The sequence below is a fragment of the Ipomoea nil genome, unplaced genomic scaffold, assembly GCF_001879475.1.
Source record: "Ipomoea nil cultivar Tokyo-kokei standard unplaced genomic scaffold, Asagao_1.1 scaffold0681, whole genome shotgun sequence".
NCBI classification, from domain to species: domain Eukaryota; kingdom Viridiplantae; phylum Streptophyta; class Magnoliopsida; order Solanales; family Convolvulaceae; genus Ipomoea; species Ipomoea nil.
In genome coordinates, this window is record NW_017617109.1 from 662380 (window position 1) to 688756 (window position 26377).

The following is a 26377-nucleotide window of genomic DNA, read 5'->3' on the forward strand; positions in this document are numbered from 1 at the left end:
AAAATGGGTCACTTAAATTATCGCTCACTGGAAAAGCTAATCAAGATTGAGGGTGTAAGAGGTCTACCAAACATCAAGGTAGAAACAGCCGGAGTATGCAGTGCATGTCAAGCTGGAAAACAAACTAGAGCAGCTCATACCCCTCAAAATATGATCAATACCACACACTGCTTGGAACTCATTTACATGGACCTTATCGGAATTTCAAACATATCCAAATTTCTTTACATGTGTCTATTTAAACTTATTATTATAGTCAACTAAGTCCTAGTTGAGGTGGGAAAAAAACTATTCATTATAAAGTCCAAACACACTCCTACCACATTTTACAATCCTATGAATAGATTCAAAACTCAAACTATAATAAATTCATCATCAAAGTCCAGTGATTCCTGATAAACCGTGAGAAAATTTACCATAAACACAAATCAGAAATAAAGTACATATATATATATATATATATATATATATATATATATATATATATATATACATGTCTATGGAGGAATAGAATCAAACTTCACAGTTCATCAAATTAAATAAATTAAATCCCATAAATTGAATTAAACTTAGGTGATAGGGTGTGAATTCAAAATCCCAAATTCCAACAAATTAAAACATTAGAAACTAAGAATTGCCATAAATACCCACATCCAACAGGCAAAACACTGCCAAAACCTAATTGGGCACTCGATATTCTGGGCCATTGCGATACTCTTGTCAAATGGTGTAAGGAATTGCTGTAAAAGGATTGGTCAGTCATTATAGATTTTATCCCCCGTGAGAATAATGGTGTTGCAGACTGGTTGGCAAAGATTGCTCCGCGACGACAATGTGAGTGGGTGGACTTCCGGTGCCCTCCTAGGGAAGTCAGTGTTATGTTGAGCATGGATGATGAGAGTTATGTGTTGGATCGCCAAGCACTAGACTAGTAGGGCTACCCCTCCCACCCCTTCCCAAAAAAAAAATACAATTGGATGCAAAGATAATCAGATCAGGTAAGAGCGTGGACCTTAAGCCGACCATATATATACCAATAGAATAACAATCTGAATTTAAATACTTTATAAGATCTATGAAGCAATAAATAATTGCTTTAAAAAAAAATGAATCAATAAATGATTAATTCCAAGTTTGGATCTTCATTAATTATATCCTTTTTTTGAACTTCTGTTTCTATATTATTTCTATCAAATTCTTCTTCTATATCACTTGTTGATTCTTCATCTATTATTGCATTTAACAATTTCATTTTTCTTAATACTTTGTGATTTTGATCATTTTCCTTAACTATTTATGAGTCATCTTCTTCTTCATCTATTAATCCTTCTATATATCCTATTAATTTTAAATCTTTTTTATTATTTTCTGTTTTTTTTTTCTTCTACTATCATCATTTTGAGTGTCTTCGCTACTAGTATCACTTATCTTATTTTTATCCTTTTAGTTTGGGTGTGGAAGGCTCAATTCGTAGGGGTATATATTAGGGTGTGGAAGGTTCAATTCGTAGGAGTATATAAATTTTTTGAAAATAATAAATTAAGTAAATAAATATGTTACATTAAAACTCTATGCGGGTGTTTGGCAAACGGGCGATAGCTGATTGGTTTAACTAGTTGATGGCTGATTATATTAGATGGTTTAACCAATTGGTTGTATTAGCTGGTTAGAAAAAATTGTTTAGTAAATTAGTTGTTTACTAGTAGCTCATTGAATGTCAAATGGCATTTAAAGGTATGAGTATATTGTGTTATTTTAACCTTTAAATATAACAAGATGATAAACTATTATTGATAAATAAATAAAATAATTATAAAATTGGGGTATTATCTATACTTTTTTAAGGATATAATAAGTTAATTATTTTTGTTTATTTAACTCTTATTAAATTATATTCTAAATCAACTTTTATTAATTATTTTCAATTATAATAATTTAAAATGATTTACTGTAATAATAATAATAATAATAATAATAATAATAATAATAATAATAATAATAATTATTATTATTATTATTATTATTATTATTATTATTATTATTATTATTATTATTGTTGTTGTTGTTGTTGTTGTTGTTGTTGTTGTTGTTGTTGTTGTTGTTGTTGTCAAATGTATAAACCCACCACCCATTTTTTATTATTATTATTATTATTATTATTATTATTATTATTATTATTATTATTATTATTATTATTATTAAATGACAAACCCACCCCCCGTTGTTTTATTATTATTATTATTATTATTATTATTATTATTATTATTATTATTATTATAAAATAGCAAACCCACCACCCATTTAAAAGCAAATGTCATTGATTCCAAAGGATAAAATAGTCAATATATCATTGATTCCAACCAACTGATCAAAAATGCTATATCCATTAGCTTTTCAACTTTTGACTTATTGGCCCAATCAGCCATTTACCAAACACTTCAAAACAGTTTATTGGTGGGTCAAACAACCAAACTTGGTCAAATCAGCTAAAATTTGGCTAATCAGCCAATAACCAAACGCCCCCTATATCTTAAAGTTTCTAAATTTTTGATGTGGATTTCATAATTTTTTATTTGTTAACAAAATTCATTTATTTGTTGGGTTATTTCTTCATGATGGGTATCGTGAAAATTACCGTGTAATTCTTTAATAATTTCATGAGACTTTTACAGTTCTACTAAACAACTCTTGGAAAAACAGTATAAAAATGACATTGTAAGTGACTATTTTGTGGTACAAATATAATTGGGGTCCACTTTCGATTTGGGTCGGGTCAAAGTGGATTCAAGTTCTTCGTAGTAAGACGAAAATATTGATATTTTGTGACTTATATCAATATTGGATCCAAGTTGGTGAAGGTATATGTGACTTAGTCATTCTTTTATGATTAGTAAATATATTTGGTAGAGTTAATACGCAGAAATCATCTATATACTTCTCCAAGAATACCCCCCTGGACATGCAACGAGAAATCTTAGCCATAGCAAGCATGCAGAAATCAGAAGATCTAGGTAAATACCTGGGGGTGCCTTCCATTCATGGACGTATAAAGCAGGATTCTTTCGCAAACACTATGGAGAGAGTCTAGAATAGGCTTGCATGGTGGAAATCTCGTACCCTCTCTTTGGCTGGCAGACAAACTCTGGTTCAGTCGGTCCTCTCGGCGGTCCCATCTTACACAATGCAGACTATGCTCATCCCTAAAGGAGTAACCTCTAAACTGGAGTTGATTCCACGTAACTTCCTGTGGGGATTCAAACAAGGAGAGAAGCGGTGTAACTTGGTTAACTGGTCCACCGTAACTATGCCCAAACAGTTGGGGGGAATGGGAATTCGTAGGCTTGAACAAATGAATAGAGCCTTCCTTACTAAACTAGGATGGAGGTTTATGAATGATGATGACAGCCTCTGGGTTAAACCGATGAAGGCTAAATATCACGCCAACAATAACGACCTTACAACTTGGAAGGCTAAGCAGGGTATGTCTTCTGCTTGGAAGGGCATAGTTGAAAACTCTTACATTTTGGTGAAAGGTGTTAAAAATGGTGAGTCTACCCTTTTTTGGCTTGATTGGTGGATTGGGAATCATCCCTTGAAGGAAGAAACGATTAATCACATACCCGATGAAGATCTTTTTGCATCAGTCAGTGACTACTAGGATCGAGCAGGGATCTGGAAATGGAGTAACTTGCATGGATTACTTTCTAACAATGCCATCACCAAGCTAAGGTCTGTAACCATTCATCAGGACGCAGATGCGGCGGATTCTGTAGGGGAAAGGTTGCGTCGAACATATTCTCTGTTATGGAGCAGTCAGGGTTGTAAAAATCGGTCTAGGCGCCTCTAGACCGTGCCGATTTCCCCCTAGGCGGGCGCCTAACGCCTAACTCGGCCAATTTGGCCGCCTAGCGTCTAAGTTAGTCGAGTTAACTCGTTCATTTCGGTCGAGTTATCCTGATCGGCTCGGCTTATTTTTTTTATTATATATATGTGTGTGTGCACGCGCGCACATACATATATATAATATGACATATATACACTCGTAGACTAGTTTGATACTTTGAATCTTTGGATGATTGAAGTATTTGAGTATTTCATATTTGAGTACTTTTAATTTTTAATATTGTTTTAATGTTTTTTTTTTTTGAAAATCATTGTTTTGATGTTATGACTTATGAATTATCATTAATTCATTTATTTGTATGTGTTATTTGATTAAATGTTGAAAACAACCTCATTAAAATTGTCAAACTGCAAGTCTACCACTGTTTTTTTGGCGCCCGCCTAGATTCCGCCTAGGCGCCGCCTAGACCGCCTAGGCGCTAGGCGTTTTCCGGGCGCCCGACTAGCGCCTAGCGCCTACTGAAACCATGGGAGCAGTATTTGGAAATTGAAGGTCCCGAATAGGATATGCTCTTTCCTGTGGCTGGTTAGGCAAGACAAAATCATGTCTAACCTCAACAGAGTTAAGAGAGGTTTTACAGTTTATGCTAAGTGCTGGCTTTGCAACGAAAATAAAGAGGATACCGATCATATTTTAAGGAAATGCCCTAAGGCGGTAGGAGTTTGGACAGCCTCTCAGCAGTATAATCAATCGTGCTTAAATAATCTCCCTTTCACCCAATGGTTTGATCAAGGTATTTCTGGTGGTAACATGAATAATCATCAACCTATGGTGGCTGTGGAAGTGGCGGAACGAAGAAATCTTCAATCACCAAGTTAGATCAATGGGGTATAAGATTCAGTGGATCAACTTGCAATTTGCTGAAATTAACAGAGCTTTCTCAAAGGCCAAAATGCCAGGGAATCTATGCATGGATTCCTCTTAGAAGCCGATCAAGTGGAAAAAACCGCCAGAGGGCTGGGTAAAAGTAAATTTAGACGGAGCATATTCATTTGAAGAAGCAGAAGCATGGGGCCTTCTCAAAGGAATCCAACAGGCAAGGCAATGTGGATTCAAGTATGCTATCTTTGAATCAAATTCAAAGGAGGTGGTCAACGCGGTAGTTCAAGGAAGGCTGCTTTTTAATCCAGTGGATAACATTGCACTTACATGCATGATAGAATTGAGCTGGTTCGAAGAATGGCAAGTTAATCACGTGATGCGAGAACAAAATGTAGCAGCGGACCAGTTAGCTAAATTGGAATCAGTCTATCTCCCGGGCTTTAACATGATAGACCAACCACCAAAAAGCTTAGGCAATGCATTAGGCAATGATATTCTTGGTGTGCCAATTTGGGTCAAAGTACCTGTTAGGTCCCTGTATTGTAGTATTTTGTTCAATTTAGTCCATGTACCTTAATTTTGTTCAATTTAATCCATGTGCTTTAAGATTTAGAACAATTAAGGACAATACTTAACGCCGTTAACTTTTTCCATTAAATTTGTCCACGTGGCGTTGGATTTGCCATGTTAGATTGTGTGATGTGACATAAAATAATATATTTTTCGAACTAAAAAGGAGTAAGTTTCAAACCCACAACCTGGCTAGAGAATGAAGGCTCCACCACCAAGCTACACATTAATCTTGTTACATAATAGTTAAAATTTGTAATAATAGTAATTTGTTTACACGTGGGCACCAAGTTCTCCACCACCAAGCTGTCCAGCAAAACGCATAAATTTTTGCACTAGAAAGCAAAATAAATAAATAAATAAAATCATGAACTTTTACACAATTTATGGGCTAAAAATGACTGTTTGACAAGGTGTTGAGAACATAACATCTTAAATAGTAAGACAAATATTCATTCATCACATAACATCTTAAATAACATCACAATGTACTAATTTTAAACAAGCCACCAAATTTTTGATTGTCTAAAAACACATGTACCCAAATCGTATTAAACACTAATACACAATAATAAAAAAATAATTCATGAATCCAATGCGTAATTGATGTTTTCTTGGTTTGGAAACGGTGTAGAATCTCTTGCAAGAATTGAAGATTGTAGTTTGTCCTTAGCTTTTTCACGTTGTATTTCCTATATCACAAGCAAAGAAAATGTTAAGTTATAAAAACTTATGAGCACATTTACTTTGGTTGGAAAATTAAAATTGTCACTCACCTGTAGTTGACCAAGTGAAATGTATTGTTCAGTATTAGATGTTGCAACTACGTATTTATTATATTTTCCTGCCTAGTTTTATGAAAGAAAAAATTAGTTCTATGTGGTAAATAAAAAGGGAATTAGTATTGTAAAAAATATATATAAGACAAAACTTTTTTGCTTACATTAACAACTGAAATTTTTTTTGAATGTCTGCTTGTTGCATTTTGTGTATGATGAGATGAACTAGCTTGAGTAAGGTGCAATGAATCAGCTTTTGCCTACATATTTACATTTTGTGAAGGTTGATATGAACTAGTTTGGCATGGAATTGGAGTAGGGTGAGATGACTCAGGCCTTGTCTGTCTACTTGCATCAGTCTTCATTTTTTTTTTCTAAACACATAATAATACAAGTTATATTAGTAAAAAAAAAAAAAAAAAAAAAAAAAAAAAAAAAAAAAAAAAAAAAAAACATAGTGAATGAAGAAATGTAATAGTAGTACCTGAATATTAGGCCTTTGTTAGTAAAGATCTACCACTTTTGGACATCTTAGCCTATTATGTCCTATCGGCATATGTTACACTTCATTTTTCTTCCGATCCTAGACATTTTAACCTTTTTACTACCCTCTAATTATTCCCTTCTTCTTTCCTTTTATGGTCTGCCAAACACGTTTTTAACATAAGGTGGCAAAATTTCTTCTACATTTCTTTTAGGCCAAAACATTGGCCCTTTTACTTGATGAAACATGTGATGGTATGCCTTTAGATAAACATCCTTCTTAAAGTAATTATCTAAATACTTTGTTGGATCTTGACCCTCATACATAATTGCTGAGATTGCATATTGACAGGGAACTCCACTTATATCCCATCCTCTACAACTACAACTTATTTCTTTTATATTCACAGAGTGACTTTCCCTTGTTTGTGCCTCAACATTCTCCCAAGAAACTTCATGATGATCTCCCCCATTCCAATCAACTTCCCAAACTGCTGCCAATTTTCTATTTTTCTCTAATTTTTGAAGTTGTCTAGGTGCATAATCAGCCTTCCAGTTTCTCCCATACTCCCTATTTTTAACTAATTTTCTCATAATGTAAACTCTAATCTCTTCTAACATAGAAATTATTGGCTTACACCTAGCCTCTAAAATCACCCCATTTAATGTCTCACACATGTTATTATCAATTACATCACATTTTGAGAAGTCAGAAAAAAAAATGCTTGACACCAATGAATTGGATCTCACTGTTCTTTCAAATAATCATGTGCTTCCTCGTCTATTAGTCTCAAAGTAGTCATATTTTTCTCAAATTCAGGTTTGTTGGGAGATCTTGCACATACCAAAACTGAAATTTTAATTCATCTCCTCTAAACCTTTTACCCCATCTAGCATAAATATGTCTAGCACACATTCTTTGTTCAACAAATGGTAACAAATCACTTATAGAACGTAACAAACCCTACAAGCACAAAAAATGTACAAGTAAAGTCATACCATGAAAGATTTCCAGACTTCTCCAATAATACACACATACCATGAACACTCTCATCATCAAATAAAAATTTCAAACTCCATCGTGGACTCCAGTTCTCCATAATATATACTTTTAATCTCATCTAACTTATACCCTAAATTCACTACCATTTCTACTAAAGTCCAAGAACAGATTGTATCAACATCAACATCAGCATCTTCAAATACATTCATTTTTCCATTTAAATATTCTACAGCTTGAACCAATATTCCTCCATGATGAAAGCAAATACTGTTTTTTTTTTCAAAGTTTCAGTTCCTGAAATATTATAACTCTAACTTGAGTTTGATAAATATAACTATTCTAAATCAAGCATATAAAAAACGCAAAGAAAATAAAAATAGATTTAAAACTAATCTCTCTACTGCAACAGATACAGTGAAACAATTCAGATTTTATTTCATAAATGATAAAACAATAAATAAAATCACAAACAGACATCATATATATAGCTTAATAGATTTGAGAATCCATGTTTTCAAAGCTGATAGGATCGCAACTAGCATATGAGAAATTTGGATTTAGAGCAAGAGATTACAGTTCGTAGATCGCCGATCGCCATATTGCATCTAATCAGAATTTTCAGAGTTTGGTTCAAGAATTGGGATAAAAGTAACTGGAGAATTTTACTTCTATAATCCGATCATGTGATGTCAAAACGTAATTTGAAGTTAAAGAATTAAATGGTGGAGACATACCTTGAGTTGTTTCTTCAATTGTATCATTCTTGCTTCTTCTTCTTGAATCCATGAATTTATGGTTTATGTGCTTACATTGTAATTCCGAAACCAGAGAAATACGAAGAGCGAAAGAGGAGCCATCTGTGAATCAGTGAAGGCCTTTTCCTTTTTTATTCTTTAGTACTTCACAAGGATAACTAATATTATATAATTTTAACTAACTTTAAATAAGTGTTGTGTGTAATTTAGTGGTGGAGAGCTCATCTTTTAAACTAGAGATTCTAGGTTCGAGTTTTTTACATCCTTTTGGTCCAAACTACATTATTTTATGCCACATCACACAATCTGACATGGCAAATCCAATGCCACGTGGACAAACTTAACAGAAAAAGTTAATAGCGTTAAGTATTGTCCTTAATTGTCCTAAATCTTAAAGTACAAGGATTAAATTAAACAAAATTAATGTACAGACTAAATTGAACAAAATGCTATAGTACAAGGACTTAGCAGGTACTTTGACCGCCAATTTGGAGACAATGTACTTGTGACACCGCGTATTTTTCATTTCGGAAGTTATATCTCGTAACTATTCTTGTAAGGGATTTATTATTTCTAGTAGCCTAAATTCTTCAAATGAATAATTCCTAGTCTATATGTATTTATTTAAAAGCCCAATTTCCTTCACAATAAATAAATCCCTAGCATATTCTTTGTAGTTTATTTAATTGGTTTGTTGGCCCAATTTCCCTAAAGTAAAGACTTATATTCTTATATAATATAATAGCCCATGAACCATCTTATCTTATCTTATCTTACTCTATATAATAGCAAAATGTTTTTGCCACATCATTTTCCCGCCTAAATCTAACTGCGTCGTTCAGCTGCTTTTAATAATCAGATTTATGAATCATTTTGATTACTACTATTGCGTCTTTCCATATGTGTATTAATGGTGGCGTCGTTTCAACTACTTTTAATCATCAGATTTTTGAGCCTTTTCATTACTGTTCTTGTGTCTTTCCATATGTGTAATATAATAACATTGATTCAATACAAGATATATAGAAAGCAAATAACGTACACATGTATTCAATAAACATTGTGACTTTCCATGTGTATTAATTGTTTTAACATTTGTTCAAATAATCCTTAGAATCCGCACAACAGTATGAATTATGTATCAATGAACCGACATATATATAATGTACAATGTAATCAGAATGTAATAATACTAATATAGTAAGCTTTTCCAAATACTAATTTGAGAATATGTTAGCCCCACTTTTGAAATGACCCTTGAAAATTGTTCATATTCTAATGAAATTAATAACGAAGCATTAATGGAGAGTCACAGTTGCTACTCAAAAAAAATAGTATAAATATGCACTAATCCGGTAGTGTTCTTCACCAACGAAACTTTGTGAGAAAACAAACTCTGCGAAAACAAACTCTTCAAAAATGCTTGTGGTCATGACTACAATTTCAGAGTTGTATAAGCAAACTGAGGTACATTTATTTACTATTTACATATATTTATATACTTCTAATCTTATTATTGACTATAAGTAAACTTATTATGCACTATGCAAATATGGTAGCAGGGTGGCGATTTCTTTGTTGCTGCCATGATTTCTGGGATTGAATGCCGGGGTGAATGGTATTACATTTCATGTAAAACCAGTGGATGTAATAGGAAGCTTAATACATCCAATGGATAACTATATTGTAGTGCGTGCCAACAGAACTGGCAACATGGTGCAGCCAGATACAGGGTCATTGTTAGGGTCGTAGATGCAACAAGTGACGCTCCCTTCCTGTTGTGGGATAGGGAGTGTTCAGAACTTATTGGCATCACAACAGATTCATTGCTGTCAAAATACAAACATATAAAGTATACAAATATATTAAGTGTTGTTTACTATTGATACTTAGAACTAACAGACTGCTAATTTATGTACATTTTTTCTGTTATTTAGGAAGATGTTGATGTTCATACAGAAGTGGAAGCAATGATTGGAAAGTCAATGGTTTTCAAGATTACAATCAAGAAAGAAAAGAAGCAGAATTATGGCTTTGGTTTTGCTGTTATGAAAATTTACAATGATGAGGATATTGTTGCATTATGGCCCTAGATGGACATTTTCTAACCAGAAAAGAAAAAGAATCATTTAAGCATATTTGAACATGATTTGTGGACTTGGTGAATGCGTGAACAAACACTGTTTTTATTTCCAGGCTATGTTTACAAATATTATATGTAGCCTGTTAAGAAATTATTGGTGTTTTTGACCAATGTCTTATGTAGCCTGGAATATATGCTTTTTATCACTGTTTAACTACTATTTTGTTTTTTTTTTTTACTAACAATTGCAGGTGCTTCAACTAGGACAATACACAACTCAGACATAAAGCAAGAAATGACAGATCATTGAAGCCTTGTAGACCCCAACAATAGCCCTCAAGTTCCAGACATAGTGTCAGGCTGCAGTGTAAATGCAGCCTGTTACGAGATCATTGAAGTTTTGGGACAATGTCTTATATATGTTCTTTATTACTTTTAGACAAGTGTTATATTATGTTTTTAGAATTTTAATTACAATCTGTTTTAAAAAATAATATAGAAAAGTAGCACTTTATCAAAATACACAGAACAGTAGCACTTTATTAAAAAATATTGCTATAACTAACAATAACTCTCTGCATAAAAGTATACTTAAATTACAAGTATAATTGATCAGCACACTCAGAAAAACTAAAAACACTAAAAATATACTCAAATTACAAGTAAAGAAATAACACTAACGCTTAAAAAGAAGGATCAAATAGAAATATGGCTAATATGCATAAAAATCAATTCTATTTTTAAAGACTTAAAAATAAAAAAAATTTATTTGTTACAACTAGGTAATTAAAAAGTCTATAAGTGTTGAAATCCAACTAAAGTATTTTAGGCAGATATTTTTTTTCTTTAGAGGAATCTGTATTGTAAATGCATTTATAACACAAGGACAACAATGAAGTGTTCAAAGTTCTGGATGCGTTTATTCATGAAGCCTGCACAATATTTATACACAGAATGATACTAGAAAGCTAACTAAGGAATATGAAACAACCCAAGAAAAACTCTAACACACCACAACTATTTAACAGTCTAATACTCCCCCTCAAGCTGACGTGGGACACGGGACCACGCCCAGCTTGAACCTAAGGTCACCAAAGCGAGACGAGGAGAGCGCCTTCGTAAATATGTCCGCTAGTTCATCATGGGTGGACACAAAATTCACTTTCAATCCCCCGGTCGCCACTTTATCTCGGACGAAATGGTAATCCACTTCGACGTGTTTAGTCCTTGCGTGAAATACCAGGTTAGCACAAAGACAAGTCGCCCCCAAGTTATCACACCAGAGGACCGGCACAGTTGGCGGATGCAAGCCGAGCTCACGCAAGAGAGACTGAATCTATGTGACTTCTACTGCAGCATCAGCTAGGGCCTTATATTCAGCTTCAGTGGAGGACCAGGCCACAGTGCGTTGTTTCCTCGAGACCCAGGACACAAGATTGGGGCCAAAGAACACCGCGTAACCTGCTGTAGACTTCCTATCAAGCGAGCACCAGGCCCAGTCAGAGTCGGAGAAAACGTGCACAACCAGCGAGGATGTGGCAGTGAGGCGAAGACCTAGGTCCCGCGTGCCTTGCACATAGTGAAGCACTCGTTTCAGCGCCACCCAATGATCCTCTGATTTACTGCAAAAGACAAATATGGCCTAGTAATGAGAAGGTACATAAAGGACCCGACGCGACGCCGGTACGGCGTGGGATCATCCAGTAACGGGGACTGAGTAGCAGCACCTGAGGTGTTAAGAGACATCGGAGTCATTAGTGGCTTGCAGAACTCCATGCCGGCCCGCCGTAGTTACTCCGTCATATACCGCTGTTGTGATAACATTACGACATCATTTTTATATGCCGCCTCGATCCCGAGAAAAAACCTTGGCGTACCAAGATCCCTAATGTGAAACATCATGGACAGTTGAGTCAGCACAGTATTGATCATGTCGTGGTCGTTGCCTAGTAACAGAATGTCATCGACGTAGACTAGGACATACGCTCGCACTTGTCCTAAATAAAAAATGAACAGAGAAATATCCGTTTTTGACGGTCGGAACCCGACCTGCAGTAGGAAGTCATGTAATCTCTTGAACCATGCGCGAGGGTCCTGTTTGAGGCCGTATAACGAACATTGGAGTTTACACACATAGTCTAGGTAGTTAGGATTTGCATAGCAGAGTGGCTGTCGCATATATATATATCCTCGTTAATGTGCCCGTTTAAAAAGGCGTTGTGGACGTCTAGCTGACGCATAAACCATTTATTTGACACAGCATATGCCAATAGAAGACGAACAGTAGTCAGTTTGACCACTGGACTGTATGTCTCAAAATAGTCTTCACCTGGTACTTAGTTAAACCCCTTGGCCACGAGACGGGCCTTGTAGCGCTCGATAGTGCCATCGGACTTGCGCTTAACATGGAAAACCCATGTACACCTTATTATGTTCATGTTAGTTCGTGCATGTATTAAACGCCAAGTCTCATTTTGCAATAATGCATTAAACTCGGTGTCTATAGCTGTGCGCCAATGTGGCAATTTAATAGCTGGCATGTGACAGGTTGGCTCATTATCGTCCACCAAAGCCACCATTGCAGTCGGTTGTTGACTCTGAGTATGCTGACGTGCATGTGTTGTTGTCCAGAGTTGCATGACATGAGTCCGGATGTTCGGCCTTACGCGTCGTCGTCTGGTTGTTGTCATCGACGAGGTGGTGGGTTGGAAAGATGAAGATGCCGCATGTGCTGCCGAGGAAGAGGTTGGCAGATTCTCCGATCGAGTGCTAGGCGGCGGCGGTAGGCAAGATTGGCTAAGGACCAGAGGTGGTGGTGGTGATGGTGCAGGTGGACTTGCCGGTGATGGATGATGAACTTTTGCACATGCCCAAGGCAGTGTGGGTTATGTTGCGGAGGCGGTGCAGTCTTGCTGAATGTATTGGAAAGGAAACACCTGCTCATTGAAATGCACATGCCTTGCAATATAGATGCGGCATGTTTCTCTGTCCAAACACTTGTAGCCAAGAAAAGAGTTGGGGTACCCAAGAAAAACACAAGATTTGGAACGATAGTCCATTTTGTGTTTATTATACGGGCATAAACACGGGAAGCATTCACAATTGAAGACACGTAACAGACCGTAGTTCGGACGGAGTCTTATGGAATAATTTAGAGAATGGGCTATCATTTTGGGTAATAGTAGACGAGAGGCGATTGATCAAGTGAACCGCCGACTCAAACGCATAAGACCAGTATTGTTTTGGAACATGACTCTAGGCTAAAAGAGTTAGCCCGGTTTTAACTATGTGTCGGTGTTTGCGTTCTACTCGGCCATTTTGCTCGTTTGTGTGTGGCGCAGACTGACGGTGTAGAATACCAGTGGCGGTAAATACCGTGTGAAGTTTGCGATATTCCCTGCCCATGTCAGACTGGATACATTTAATGGGAGTGGAAAAGTGTTTTTCTACGAACGTACGGAATTTGGCAAATATAGCATAAATGTACGATTTATATTTCATAGGGTAGTACCAAACGAAACGTGAAAAATCGTCAACAAAAATAACGAAATACTTATACCCATCTATGGACGGGACCAGGGAAGGCCCCCAAATATCCGTGAAAATAAGATAGAGTACAGACTCACTAGAATTTTCAATTCGCGTGAGTTGGAAGCGCGCAGACTTACCCATCTGATACGAAGAACATACATTATTAACGGAATTGACAGAACCACTAACTGGACAATTAGATGGAACTTGACGTAGGACTTAACTATGCGGGTGCCCAAGGCAATTATGCCACACTTTAGGGGAAGCTTTGGCTGACAGTAACGCGACTGGAGTGGACATAATGAGTGACTACATCCCCCCGTTGCTTGGACCTTTAAGATGAACCTGCGTTCAGTATGGACAGACCTGAGTCATCGCCCACTCGTAGTGTGTCTTCCGGGGTGTACTGTTCAACATTGTATAAAGCGGCTCCATTCGGCGTTGCGTGTGCATTCGCTCCAGTGTCCGAATACCACACGTTGGAAATGGGTGCACTGTTGAAATCCTCTTGGGGCTGTTGAGCAGCCATGTGAGCTTGCGGTGCTGAACCCGTGCGCTGGCCGGAATGTTACTGGACCGGCCACTGGCTGGTAGGGTCCACGAAGCTGTAGCACGTCAGCGCCGTATGTCCGGGCACGTCACAAAGCTGGAAAAGAATACCTCCTCGACCACCCTGGCCACCATGACCGCAACCTCTATTGTTATTGCGACCTCTGCCGCGGGCCGCGGCTGCCATTCCTAGAAGTCGGGTTGTGTTGAGCAACCATTGCCGCCGGTGGTGGCGCCTCCTCCGGAAACAAGTATTGATGCGTCGAGAGGAGGTCGGCCACTTCTGGAATTTTCAGTGGAGCTGTTTTCGTCGTGAGGGAGGCTACGAGACTCCGATATTCCGGTCGAAGCCCGCGGAAGACATGGAAGTTTTGTTCGTCAAGCCCCACTGGGCGACCTGCCTGGGCGAGTTGCTCCACCAATACCTGTGCCTTGCCTAGATATGCAGCTGGAGTCGAGTCGCCTTGCCGGAGGCCTTGGAGCTGCGTGAGTAAACTGAGCGACCGGTTTCGAGAAGAAGAGCCCAGTGTTGTTTCGATAGCCACCTAGACTCCCCGCGACGTGGAATGGCCAATAGCTAAGTACAGTACCTCCTCCGCCATGGATGATATTAGCATGCTAAGGATCGATTGATCCTGTTGTATCCACACGGCACGGAGTGGATTGATGTTGGCAGCAGCAGTTGGCATGGTACTTGCAACAGTTTCCGGCGGGCAAACAAGGGAGCCATCCACATAGCCATAAAGATTTTGACCACGTAGAAAAGGTACTAATTGAGCTCTCCAATATAGGTAGTTTGAAGAGGAGAGCTTGATTGACACATAATGGTGAGCCTGCTGGAGCATGTTGGAAGAGCGTTGCTCCACGGCGGTGATGGGTGGTGCCAAGGCGCCATTGGAGGCGGCTGGAAGACTTTGTTCAGAGGCCATATAATCTTAAGGCTTAAACTGATACCAAATGAAGTGTTTAAAGTTCTGGATGCGTTTATTCATGAAGCCTGTACAATATTTATACACAGAATGATACCGGGAAACTAACTAAGGAATAGGAAACAACCCAAGAAAAACTCTAACACACCACAACTATCTAACAGTCTAATAACAACAACATGGCTTACTGACTAAAAAAATCAAAGCGCATCACAATTTAACTATCATCATCCGCATGAACCTTTAAAAAGTTTTTTAGTTAAAATCCATGAAAAAACTGCACTGGAAATAAACATATATAAAAAATAATACTCAGGGAGACACTTTGTTTACCCTAAAATAAGTTGAACAGGCGGCTAAAATAACTCACATGTCTGAAACTGAAGAGACAGTCCATATCTAAGTAATTAATGTTATAATCAAGGTTATATATACAACAGGGGCAGTTAAAAACTAATCAACATCCAGAATAGATATATGTATCTACAACTATCCTAACAGCAAAATGAGGAAAATTTTGTCATCAACAGTTATCGGGGAAAATGTTAACAAACCAAACCACTTCTAGGTATTAAGACATTATTTTTTAGATACTGTAAAAAAAATAAGACTACAAAGATACTGACAAAAAAAGGACTAAACATATACTCAAATTACAAGTAAACTAATAATAGTAACACTTAAAAAGAAGGATTAAAAAGAAAAATGTCTAATACGCATAAAAAATCAATTCTATTTTTAAAGCCTTAAAAATATAAAAATTAAGTGCTGAAATCTAACTAAGTTCTGAAATTTGTATTATAAATTTATTTATAACACAAGGACAACAAAATGTCTCTGACTAACAAAAAATCAAAGCGCATCAGAATTTAACTATCATCATCTGCATGAATCTTTAAAAAGATTTTTAGTTAACATCCATGAAAAAACTGCACTAGAAATAAACATATATGAAAAATAATACTCAGGGAGACATTTTGTTTACCCTAAAATAAGTTGAACAGTCAGTTAAAATAATTCACATTACGAAAACTGAAGAGACAAAAGCATACATAAGTAATTAATGTTATAATCAATGTTATATATACAACAGGAAATATTAAAAACTAATCACCATCTAGAATAGATATATGGATCTACAACTATACTAACAACGAAATGAGGAAAATTTTGGCATCAACAGTTACTGGGGGCAAACGTAAACAAACTAAACCATTTCCAGGTATTAACACATTATTTTTTAGAGTTTCTTATTCAACAATACCTGCTTTTTTGAACATTTCACTCTAAATCAGTTGCTCATCGTGACCACCCTGTTGAATGACCTGAAACTTCATCGCTTCTCTGTCTATTTCCTGGAAAATCATAATGGTTAGTACGTGTAAAAGGATTAAGAAAGGATTTCAACAAGAATAGAACGATTAACTTTCAAGCACAAGACCAACACTTAACTTGCAGATAACTTTCAAATCCTGGCTTAAGAACCTATTAGAAAGCTTGCAGAAATTAGAAACCAACACATTTAAAAACGGTTCAATATTCATCCTAGATTTGTATCAGAAATCACTATATAAAAACTAAATAAAAAACCCTAAACCACACTTATCTTTTCGTAGATCTTCCACACTTCACTCCGTATGCGTTCTGAGGAGAACATAGCACTTCAAACACCCAAATCTGTACTCAGATCGGTCATGCATGTCTTCTAACTTGCAGATACATACACTTTAGGAATTGTAGGTGTGTGTATTGCGAAATTGTAGTCAAAATAAAGAAACAATCTGCCAAACAGTGAAGCTAGGTTCAAACAACTAGGATCACGCAATTTCGAAACTAAAAAAAGAAATGAACAACGATCGGTCTTCAAAATTCGGGAAATGGATTACAGATCTGTGCGCGATATAGCTTCAAATCGGACATCTCTGACCCATAAATGTGTCGGAGAAGTCAATTGTGTAGGAAGTACAAATGCTATCACTGTGCAGAAGCTTAAGAAAGGATTTCATCGCTGAGATGGTTTAGAGAAGTCGGAGATGCGATGGAGATGGGAGATGACAAAACGCCAGCGTATATATATTTATCTAACATAATAAATATTTTGTAGTATATATATAAATATAAATATATATATATATATATATATATATATATATATATATATTGTTTACTGTTAAATGTAATGATTGATATTGTATTTGTGGAAGAATTTTTGTGAGTGATATATCTACGACTTATTTAAAAAAACTTATAAACTGACAGATTTTTTTTGTATATTCTTATTTGCAAATGATTATTATTGTATTAAAGATGAGAACATTGAGCTAGACGAGATTGAATCAAGCAGTAATAGTAAATCAAAGCGAACATTGTACTCATCCAATCCAAATACACATTCAATGCATACACTAATCACTGGCGCAACTCAAGGTAATGTAAGAATTATATATTTTAAATTATATATTTAGAATATTTGTTAAATAAAAGTTGTACTTATGGAAAAATTGTAAACTATTGAGGTTAACAAAAAATCTTCGGTTGCATAACATCCAAGATGATGTGGACTATCGCGAAGTAGAAGATTTCGCCAAGTGGATAGCTGAGATTGGTGACGGTGTTGTAGGGATAGCAAATGATATGGATTGCGATATATCTATACCGCAACAGAATGTATTACACTGTGGGGATGATCCAATTGCTACAATAGTTGAATCTACGTTCCCTAATTACCGTAGTGCAAACTATGATCAATATGTTCTTGAAAACCGTGTTATTTTAGCTCCAACATTGGATGTGGTTGACAGCATTAATGAGTATATGAATGGAATGAATGAATCCGAAGGTAGAACATATTTGAGTTGTGATTCAGTGTGCAAATTCGATTCAAATGTGGATATGTTGTCAAACTTACACACATGAATTCTTGAATGGAATCAAATGCTCGAGTATTCCAAACCATGATCTTATGCTAAAGGTAAGCTCTCCAGTGATGTTGTTAAGAAACATTGACCATTCATTAGGTCTTTGTAATGGTACTCGGTTGATCATTACCAAATTGGCTGATTGGGTTATAGAAGCGAAAATTTTGTGCGGAGTTCATGTAGGAACAAAAGTTTTAGTTCCTCGAATGTCACTAACACCTTCAGATCCAAGACTACCATTCAAATGTCAGAGGAAACAATTCCCTTTGATGCTTTCTTATGCAATGACAATCAATAAAAGCCAGTGGCAAACATTAGCACACGTCGGTTTATTTTTAAAAAGCCCGTTTTTTTTAGGGTTATTCGCCAAATGACCAAAATACCCCATTTTACAATATTAGTGTTGACTTGTTGAAGTTTCTACTAGTTGCAAAGTGTAGAAACTTTGGCAAAGCATAACTTTTGACTCGGTTATCCGTTTTGGACAATTTTTTTTTGAAATCGCGTATTTTTTTGAGATCTATTCGATACAAATAGCCGTAGGCGGTTTACCCTTCTAATTTCTCAAAAAAATCTTCTTTTGCTCTTAATTTTAATTTTTTATGTATTTAGATGGTTTGAACAATATTTTGAACAATTTTACAACCACTTGCATAAATAGTTTGTAAGAAAAAATTAGAGGAACCTTATTAGTGAATTTTTAAAATTTTTAATTTAATTAAAAAAAAATGGGTCGCCTAAGCAACATTGATTATTTATAAAGTATTAATAAACACCTAGCTAGTAGCCACCTACAAACAAAACTATTTTATATGAAAATTTATAGCAATATTTAATACAAAAATTTTATTAATAACAAAATAGTTCCAATAAGGGGCAACCACAATCCAATTAGTCAGACTGTTGATTTAGTAACTATAATTTCATAAGGTTACAAATTTGTTGTGAACAGTAACAAAAGAGCTGCAGCTTGTAGCCAATTGTTATGCCATTGACTCATGTCCACCTTGCAAGGTAGACACGGATCCAAAACGGCGTCGTTTTACTTCAAAACGACGCCGTCTGAATTAAAAAAAAAAAATTGCTTCCTTTCTTGCTGTTTGTCTTCAGAATTTGTTCCTCTATATTCATAATTTTTGTCGTTTGTCTTCAGAATTCGTTCCTCTATATTCATAATATTTGAACTCTATATTCACAATTACAGAACTCTCTATTCACAATTTTATAACTCTATATTCACAATTACAGAACTCTATATTCAACAGTATAATACAATTTTTGAACTTTATATTCACAAATTTTGAACTCTATATTCATAATTTTTGAACTTTATATTAACAAAAAAATATCATTAGCTCCAAACGCGCGTTTTGGACCTGGGTCCAAGTGGACCCGGGTCCATAGCATAATTTGCCAATCATTATTGTGTGGACCATGGTCCACACAAGTTGTGTAGACCATATTTTGTCTGCTGTAAAATAATGTACATTCAACACAAAAATAATGTACATTCAGTATAAAAATAATGTACATTATATTCAGGGAATGTACATTATTTTTGTTTTGAGTGTACATTATATTATATAATGTACATTCAGTAAAAAAATAATGTACATTTAATACATTAAAAATGTTCTTTTTGTTGTGGTCCACGTAACATGGTCCACACAATAATTTGCCATAATTTGCCGTTTGCAGCTCCAAATTTGTGCTGCAAACATCAATTTCTCTTGCTTTTGTTTGCAGTTGCATTCATTCTGCCAAAAGTCCCAAAGAAATAATTTATGTTTGAGTTAATTACCGAAATGGTCCCCTAACTATAGCAAAATTATCAATTTAGTCCTTGACTATTTTTTTGACCAATTAAGTCCCTCAATTTTAAAAATCTTAACTAATTTGGTCCTCCGTTTGTTTGATCGTTAGTCAACCGTTAACTTGGGACCAAATTGGTAATTTGCTATAGTCAAGGGACCATTTTGGTAATTAACTTTAGGGGTGGACAATTCGGTTTAGTTTTATCGAATCGAACCGAACTAGTTTGGTTCGGTGATATACCGAACAACTGAACGGTATTGGATTCTTGTATACCGAACGGTTCGATAAAAAATTGATCTGAACCAATTCGAATTGTTCAGGTTATATAACATAACCGAGGGAATGTGACATTCCAAAGTTCACATTCCGGTGTTTGGTTCATATTATTTTAGGGAATCTAACATTCCCAAGGAATGTCACATTCCCTCCACATAGGATTTTGAAGGGAATGTGATTCCCTTCAAAATCTTAGGTAATGTAAGATAACATATATATATATATATATATATATATATATATATATATATAATTATTTTTGTAATTATATATATTTTTTATTTTTATTATGTTATGTTAGCATATAAAATAATTTTGTTTCTCAAGTTTAAGATTTTAGTTAATATTTTAAAATCATGTAATTATATATGATACCGTTATCTTATTTATTTCTTTTAATTTTTAAATTTATTAAAATATATGAAAATATGTTAAGGATATTATAGTGTGTATAAAAGATAACCCTAAACCAAATATGATTATATTACATACCCCAATTTTAACCAAACACAAGAATCTAACATTCCCAATAATCTAACATTCGTGAACCAAACGACCCCTAAGGGTGGGCAATTCGGTTAAGTTTTCTCGAACCGAACCGTACCAAACTAGTTAGATTCGGTAATATACCGAACAACCGAACGGTTCGGTAAAAACTCGAACCGAACTGAATTGTTCGGTAAAAATCGAACCAAACCGAATACCGTTTGAACTTTGGATTGCTATTTTTTTTTTTTTATTAGACTTTGGATATGGACTATGTAAACACCATAATACATAATATAGAACTTTTGATAACAAACCATAAAGAAATCAAATAAAACATTTACGAGAGATACCCGTGAGAATATAAGCTGAACAGCAGAGCAAGCAGAAAGGGACTTGGATTTACTTTTTATTTATTTATTTATTATTATTATTATATATATATTTTTTAAAAAATCAAACGGTATTCGGTTCAGTTCAATTTTTTATCGAACAATTCGAATTGGTTCGGATCAATTTTTTATCGAACCGTTCGGTATACAAGAATCTAATACCGTTCAGTTGTTCGGTATATTACCGAACCAAACTAGTTCGGTTTGGTTCGATTCGATAAAACTAAACCGAATTGCCCATCCTTAAAGTTAATTACCAGAATGGTCCTTTGACTATAGCGAAATTACCAATTTAATCCCAAGTTAACGGTCAAACAAACGGAGGATTAAATTGGTTAAAATTTTTAAAGTTAAGGGACTTAATTGATTAAAAAAAATTAATGACCAAATTGATAATTTCGCTATAGTCAAGAGAATATTTTGATAATTAACTCTTTATGTTTTGATCCAATCCTATAGCCTAATACAAAATACAAAACACAAAATAGCATAGCCCTAATCCCTAATCCCTTATTACGTTATCGGGCTCACGGCTTCTGCTTCTGCCTCTGTTGACGGTTCTCCAGTTCTCCGCTTCTCCCTCGTCTCTCACCGCCCAGCGACACTCCGGTCAGGTGGTCACGCTCTCCGCCCTCGCTCCTCAGTCCTCACTTCATCGACTCAGTCGTCTCAGCGGCGACCGTACGGCACTCAGCGGCTCTGCGGACCTCACCTCAGCCTCGCTCCTCAGCCAGTCCATCCTCTGCGGCTCTGCTCCACTAAGTCACTGTAAATCCAAGGCTCAAGGTAAATTTTTATTTTTTACATATTAAAATTTAAAAGGGATTACATACATTATATGCTGCTATTTTGCTCCGACTCTCTGGATTTCATACATTAATTTTTTTACATATTTCATACAAAATCTTATTGTGCTCACTGGACTCTGTTGCTAGTGTTTGAAGAATGAAGATTAATTCTGGAGTCTGGACAGTGTGTTATTAGGCATGAAAATTTTAAATTTTCTGTAATTGTTCATTAATATTTCATGTAAATTTTTGAGAAGTAACCAAAGGAGTTACTGTGTTTGTATCACTGTGGTTGAGAAAATTAATCCTGGAGTCTCAAGTATTGCACAATAGAATTTTTAATTATTAATTGTGGAATAAATTGTTAATCTTTCGGAACCATCCGAAACTGATGGTCAAAATTCCAATCGGTTTTGCTCACCCCTAGTGCTTCACGCCTCAGCAAGTCACGTCCCCGGCCTCACACAGGAGTCAAGACGCATCGTCGCATCCCGAGTTCTTTTATGGATCAATTCGTAGTTTCTTACTAATGGTTTTCACAACGAAATAGAAAAAAAAATGAATAGTTTTTGGGGAGCTCTGGTATATGCCCTGCCTTTTTTTAAGGACTTACTCTTGTATCTAATCAATTTATAAAAGCTTTTAGGGGATTTTTTTTGTGCAAATGGCATGGTTGGTGATGCAACTTAGGTTCTTGAAGATCAAAGAAGGCCGTGCTTTAATTGATTTCCTGGAACTTTGCTTGTTAGTTTGTTGGTACACTTTGAACTTGTTTAATGTTGGAACTTTGAATTTTTTTTCTCCTTCAATTGAATGAGTTTGCTTGTTTTAATTTAGCATATACTTTTTTAGTAATTTTTTTCTTTCTTTTTTTTTTTTTTTCTTCAACATACAACTTATTATTTTCCAGCCTAGCAGGTTGTTAATAAATAATAATAACCCAGCAAGCTGACTCCATAAGCCGATAGGAATCTATGAATTTTTTTTTATTTTTATTTTTTAAATTCTGCACTAACATTTTTCATTTACTCTTTGTTTGCTAAATGCTAATGAGAGTGCAGTGACTAGTGACAACTTGTATTACCTTTTCTCTATTGTTGTTCCACTCTGCTTATCTTATCCCAATGCATTTTTTAGCCCACAAGGTCAGCAATCATGGTGGGGTTCAAGAACAGATACATGGTGTTGGAAGTGTTTTTGGATCCAAATAAAGATCTTACTGGAAATGACCCCATTATAATCACCCAATTCAATTTGTCAAAATCTATCAAGGATAGCATTCTAGCAAACTTTGGAGAGTGTGGTCTAGCCTCATCACTCAATTCATTTCAAGGTATGGGATTGGGATTGGTGTCCTTGATTTTCACTTATGTTGTGACCATAGAATTTGAGAGCATTGCTCCCTGTTTATTGGTGTGTTGCTTAAAATTAAGGGTATAATTCAAATACTCTTTAACTAAGGGTAGCTATCTTATTTCATTTTTTTTCAATGTTTGTTTTCTTTGGTGCAGTGAAGTATGTAAATCCTATTACAAAAGTGTGCATCATTAGAGCATCCAGGCAACAGTACCAAAAAGTTTGGGCTGCAATTACCATGATTACAAGTATAGGGAACTGCCCTGTGGTATTCAACTTACTTAAACTGAGTGGTAAGCTACACAACTCTGGTGCACTGTTTTATTTAAGATGCATGCCGAATATCATCTGAATCTAAAATTTCATCCGGTTGGCACTATTTTGTTATAATTCTGTTAGTTAGGAGTATTTTTGTTTTAAAAAAGGGCTTTGTTGCATTGCCATGCTAATGAATTCTCTATGATATGTTATTTGCCTATTGGGCATTTAGTTTCCTACTCTTTTCTTGTGGTAGGATGTATCAAGGCATGCAAAGATGCTGCTTTGAAGTGTGAAGAGTCAAAGTTTGAGAATTGCAAGTTACTGGCTGGAATCCAGCTTAATGATGATGTCAAGCAGCACATGCAGAATTGCCTCGAGAAGATCAAAGTTTTGGAGCATTGAGTTTAAACAAGTGATTTTTGAGGTATATCATTCTTTTTAAAATGTGTTGGGAAGTTATATAAGAAATTATTTTCATTTTCTTTGTGTTTGCAATGGCCCATTCATTTTGAGTGTTGGTTTTCTTGGTTGATTTATTGCCAGAACAAAAATGTCCACTTTCATTCTTTAGTCACTGATAATTGCCGCATGCTACTACTCTTCCAAGAAGAGAGAAAAAAGGAAACAGGAAAAGAGTTGATCAAAACTGCTTATTTTTATTTACTACACTGATTATTGCAATAGGTTCATTTGTAAGGTGTATATGTTGATTATCAATTGTGCTATGAAGTACTACATTTAGGCTATAAAGTATTAGATTTAATGTTTCAAGTGTTGATTATATATTTGTGCTATTAAAGAATTTGTTTGATGATTAGTGTTAATTATTTATTTGTTCTAAGTAGTATATTTGTGCTATAAAGTATTGTGTTTGATGATTAAAGTGCTGATTATTCATTTGTGTTCTGAAGTACTTGATTTAGGCTATAAAGTATTAGACTTAATGGTTAAACTGTTGATTATATATTTAATGTTGCAGACTGGGTATTAGATTAGATTTTTTTTTTTTTTTAATTATGGAAGATAAAAGCAACAAGAGGAAACGGGGCAAAAATGTAATTTGTAGGTATTTTTTGTGAAAAGTGTTATATTTTTTTATTTAGAACTATTATATTATGATTGTTTAGTGTTATCCTTCATTTTTATGCTATATGCATTAGTTTCGACTCATAAGTAACATTGTAATTGTAGCCCTGAGTGTTTCATTTTTATGCTATAAGCATTAGATTTTGATTATTAAGTAACATTGTTATTGCACGACTTTATTCCACATTGCCAACCAAAAGGCCTATGTGATTTGGTCTCATCATTTACAAATTTGCAAAGAGCCAATTTTGAATCAATTAGATTTCAGGGGCTCTTAAGAATGAAAGTTACACGAGTGGGTTGTTCGATAATTTTGAAGTGGTTGGTAGAGAATTTTAATGGTTCTAGTCATATGCTAACTATTAACTCTATCAATTGTTTTGTCATTACACGGGATGTTGTAGACGTGTTTCAGTTGCCGAGGTATAAGTCTATCCTTGTGTTGACATTAAAACAAAATAATTAAACTATGGGGATTATGGTTGAATGGAAGGAGCAATATGGAGTTGACAACAACACATCAATATTAAAGTTTGAAGACTTGCTTAAGGGTAAATTATCATGTGCTGCTCATGACTTTATGAGGATATTTGTTTTGTATTGTTTATCTATTTTTCTTACTCTTGCTAATAGGAAAGTAGATTTTAATGTTGTGAAGTCTTTAGTTAATGTTGTAGGCAATTGGCCGCTTTGATTGAGCCAATATGTTTTAGATGGACTATGCACAATAATGTCAAAATACAACAAGTCTACCACACAAAAAAATGTTGGTGATGCGTTTTACTTTTGCAAATTCTCTATTTCCATACATTGAAATGACTGGGGATAGCTTGACCATACACTGTTTTTTTTTTATTTAACATTAGACTTATGAAATGTTAAAACAAATAATGTTTGAGGAAGTATCTGCTGGAGCTTTTAGGCAGGGAGAGTTGGATCATTCTACGTATCATATTAGTAGTAGTAGTAGTAGTAGTAATAGGATACGCAAATTGATCCAACTCCCCTTGCCTAAAAGCTCCATCAGATATTTTCTCAAGCATCCTTTGCATTAACTTTTCATAAGTCCAACGTTGAATCAAGGAACAGTGCATGGTTGAGCTATCCCCTGCCGTTTCAATCTATGGAAATACAGAATTTGCAGTAGTAGAACACATCCACTAATATTCTTTTGTGTGGTAGATTTAATTGTATTTTGACACTATTGTGCATAGTTTATCTAAAACATATTGGCTCCAATCAAAGTAACCAATCTCTCCAACATTAATTAAAGACTTCACAGTAGTAAAATCTACTTTCCTATTAGCGTAGGAGTAAGGAAAGTTGATAAACGATACAAAACAAATGTCCTTTTGAAGTCATCACCACTGCAAGATAACCTACCCTTAAGCAATTCTTCAAGCTTTAAAATAGATGTGTTCTCAAGTCCATACTGCTCTTTTCGTTCAGCCATAATCTCCACTGTTTCAATGTGTTTTAATGTCAACACATGGGTTGACTCGTACCTGGGCAACTGAAAAACATTTGCAACATCAGCTGGTGTAATGACGAAACTATTAGTAGAGTTAATGGTTAGCATACGGCTAGAACC

General features: G+C 35.1%; 1 protein-coding gene and 1 long non-coding RNA gene across 4 annotated transcripts; one reads left to right on the forward strand and one right to left on the reverse strand.

Annotated features, from left to right (window-relative positions):
- LOC109175058 lies at positions 1 to 10134 on the reverse strand. Its single transcript, XR_002053239.1, has 4 exons — positions 10047 to 10134; positions 5760 to 5766; positions 5721 to 5727; positions 1 to 11 (listed from the first exon to the last, which is right to left on the reverse strand). It is a non-coding gene; the product is annotated as an uncharacterized LOC109175058 (long non-coding RNA).
- On the forward strand, positions 3224 to 24511 carry LOC109175057 (probable ribonuclease P/MRP protein subunit POP5). 3 transcript variants are annotated; one of them, XM_019324314.1, is made up of 6 exons: positions 3224 to 3236; positions 17422 to 17424; positions 23221 to 23416; positions 23595 to 23732; positions 23954 to 24124; positions 24244 to 24511. In XM_019324314.1, the coding sequence occupies exons 2-5, from the start codon at positions 17422 to 17424 to the stop codon at positions 24100 to 24102; spliced, it is 486 nt and encodes a 161-aa protein (XP_019179859.1). In that variant the 5' UTR covers positions 3224 to 3236; the 3' UTR covers positions 24103 to 24124; positions 24244 to 24511. The 3 variants fall into 3 exon arrangements, with proteins under 3 accessions (XP_019179859.1, XP_019179858.1, XP_019179860.1); XM_019324313.1 differs by having other exon boundaries at positions 23954 to 24368; XM_019324315.1 differs by lacking the exons at positions 3224 to 3236; positions 17422 to 17424 and adding an exon at positions 21837 to 22081 and having other exon boundaries at positions 23954 to 24368.
- Positions 24512 to 26377: the final 1866 nt, after the last annotated feature.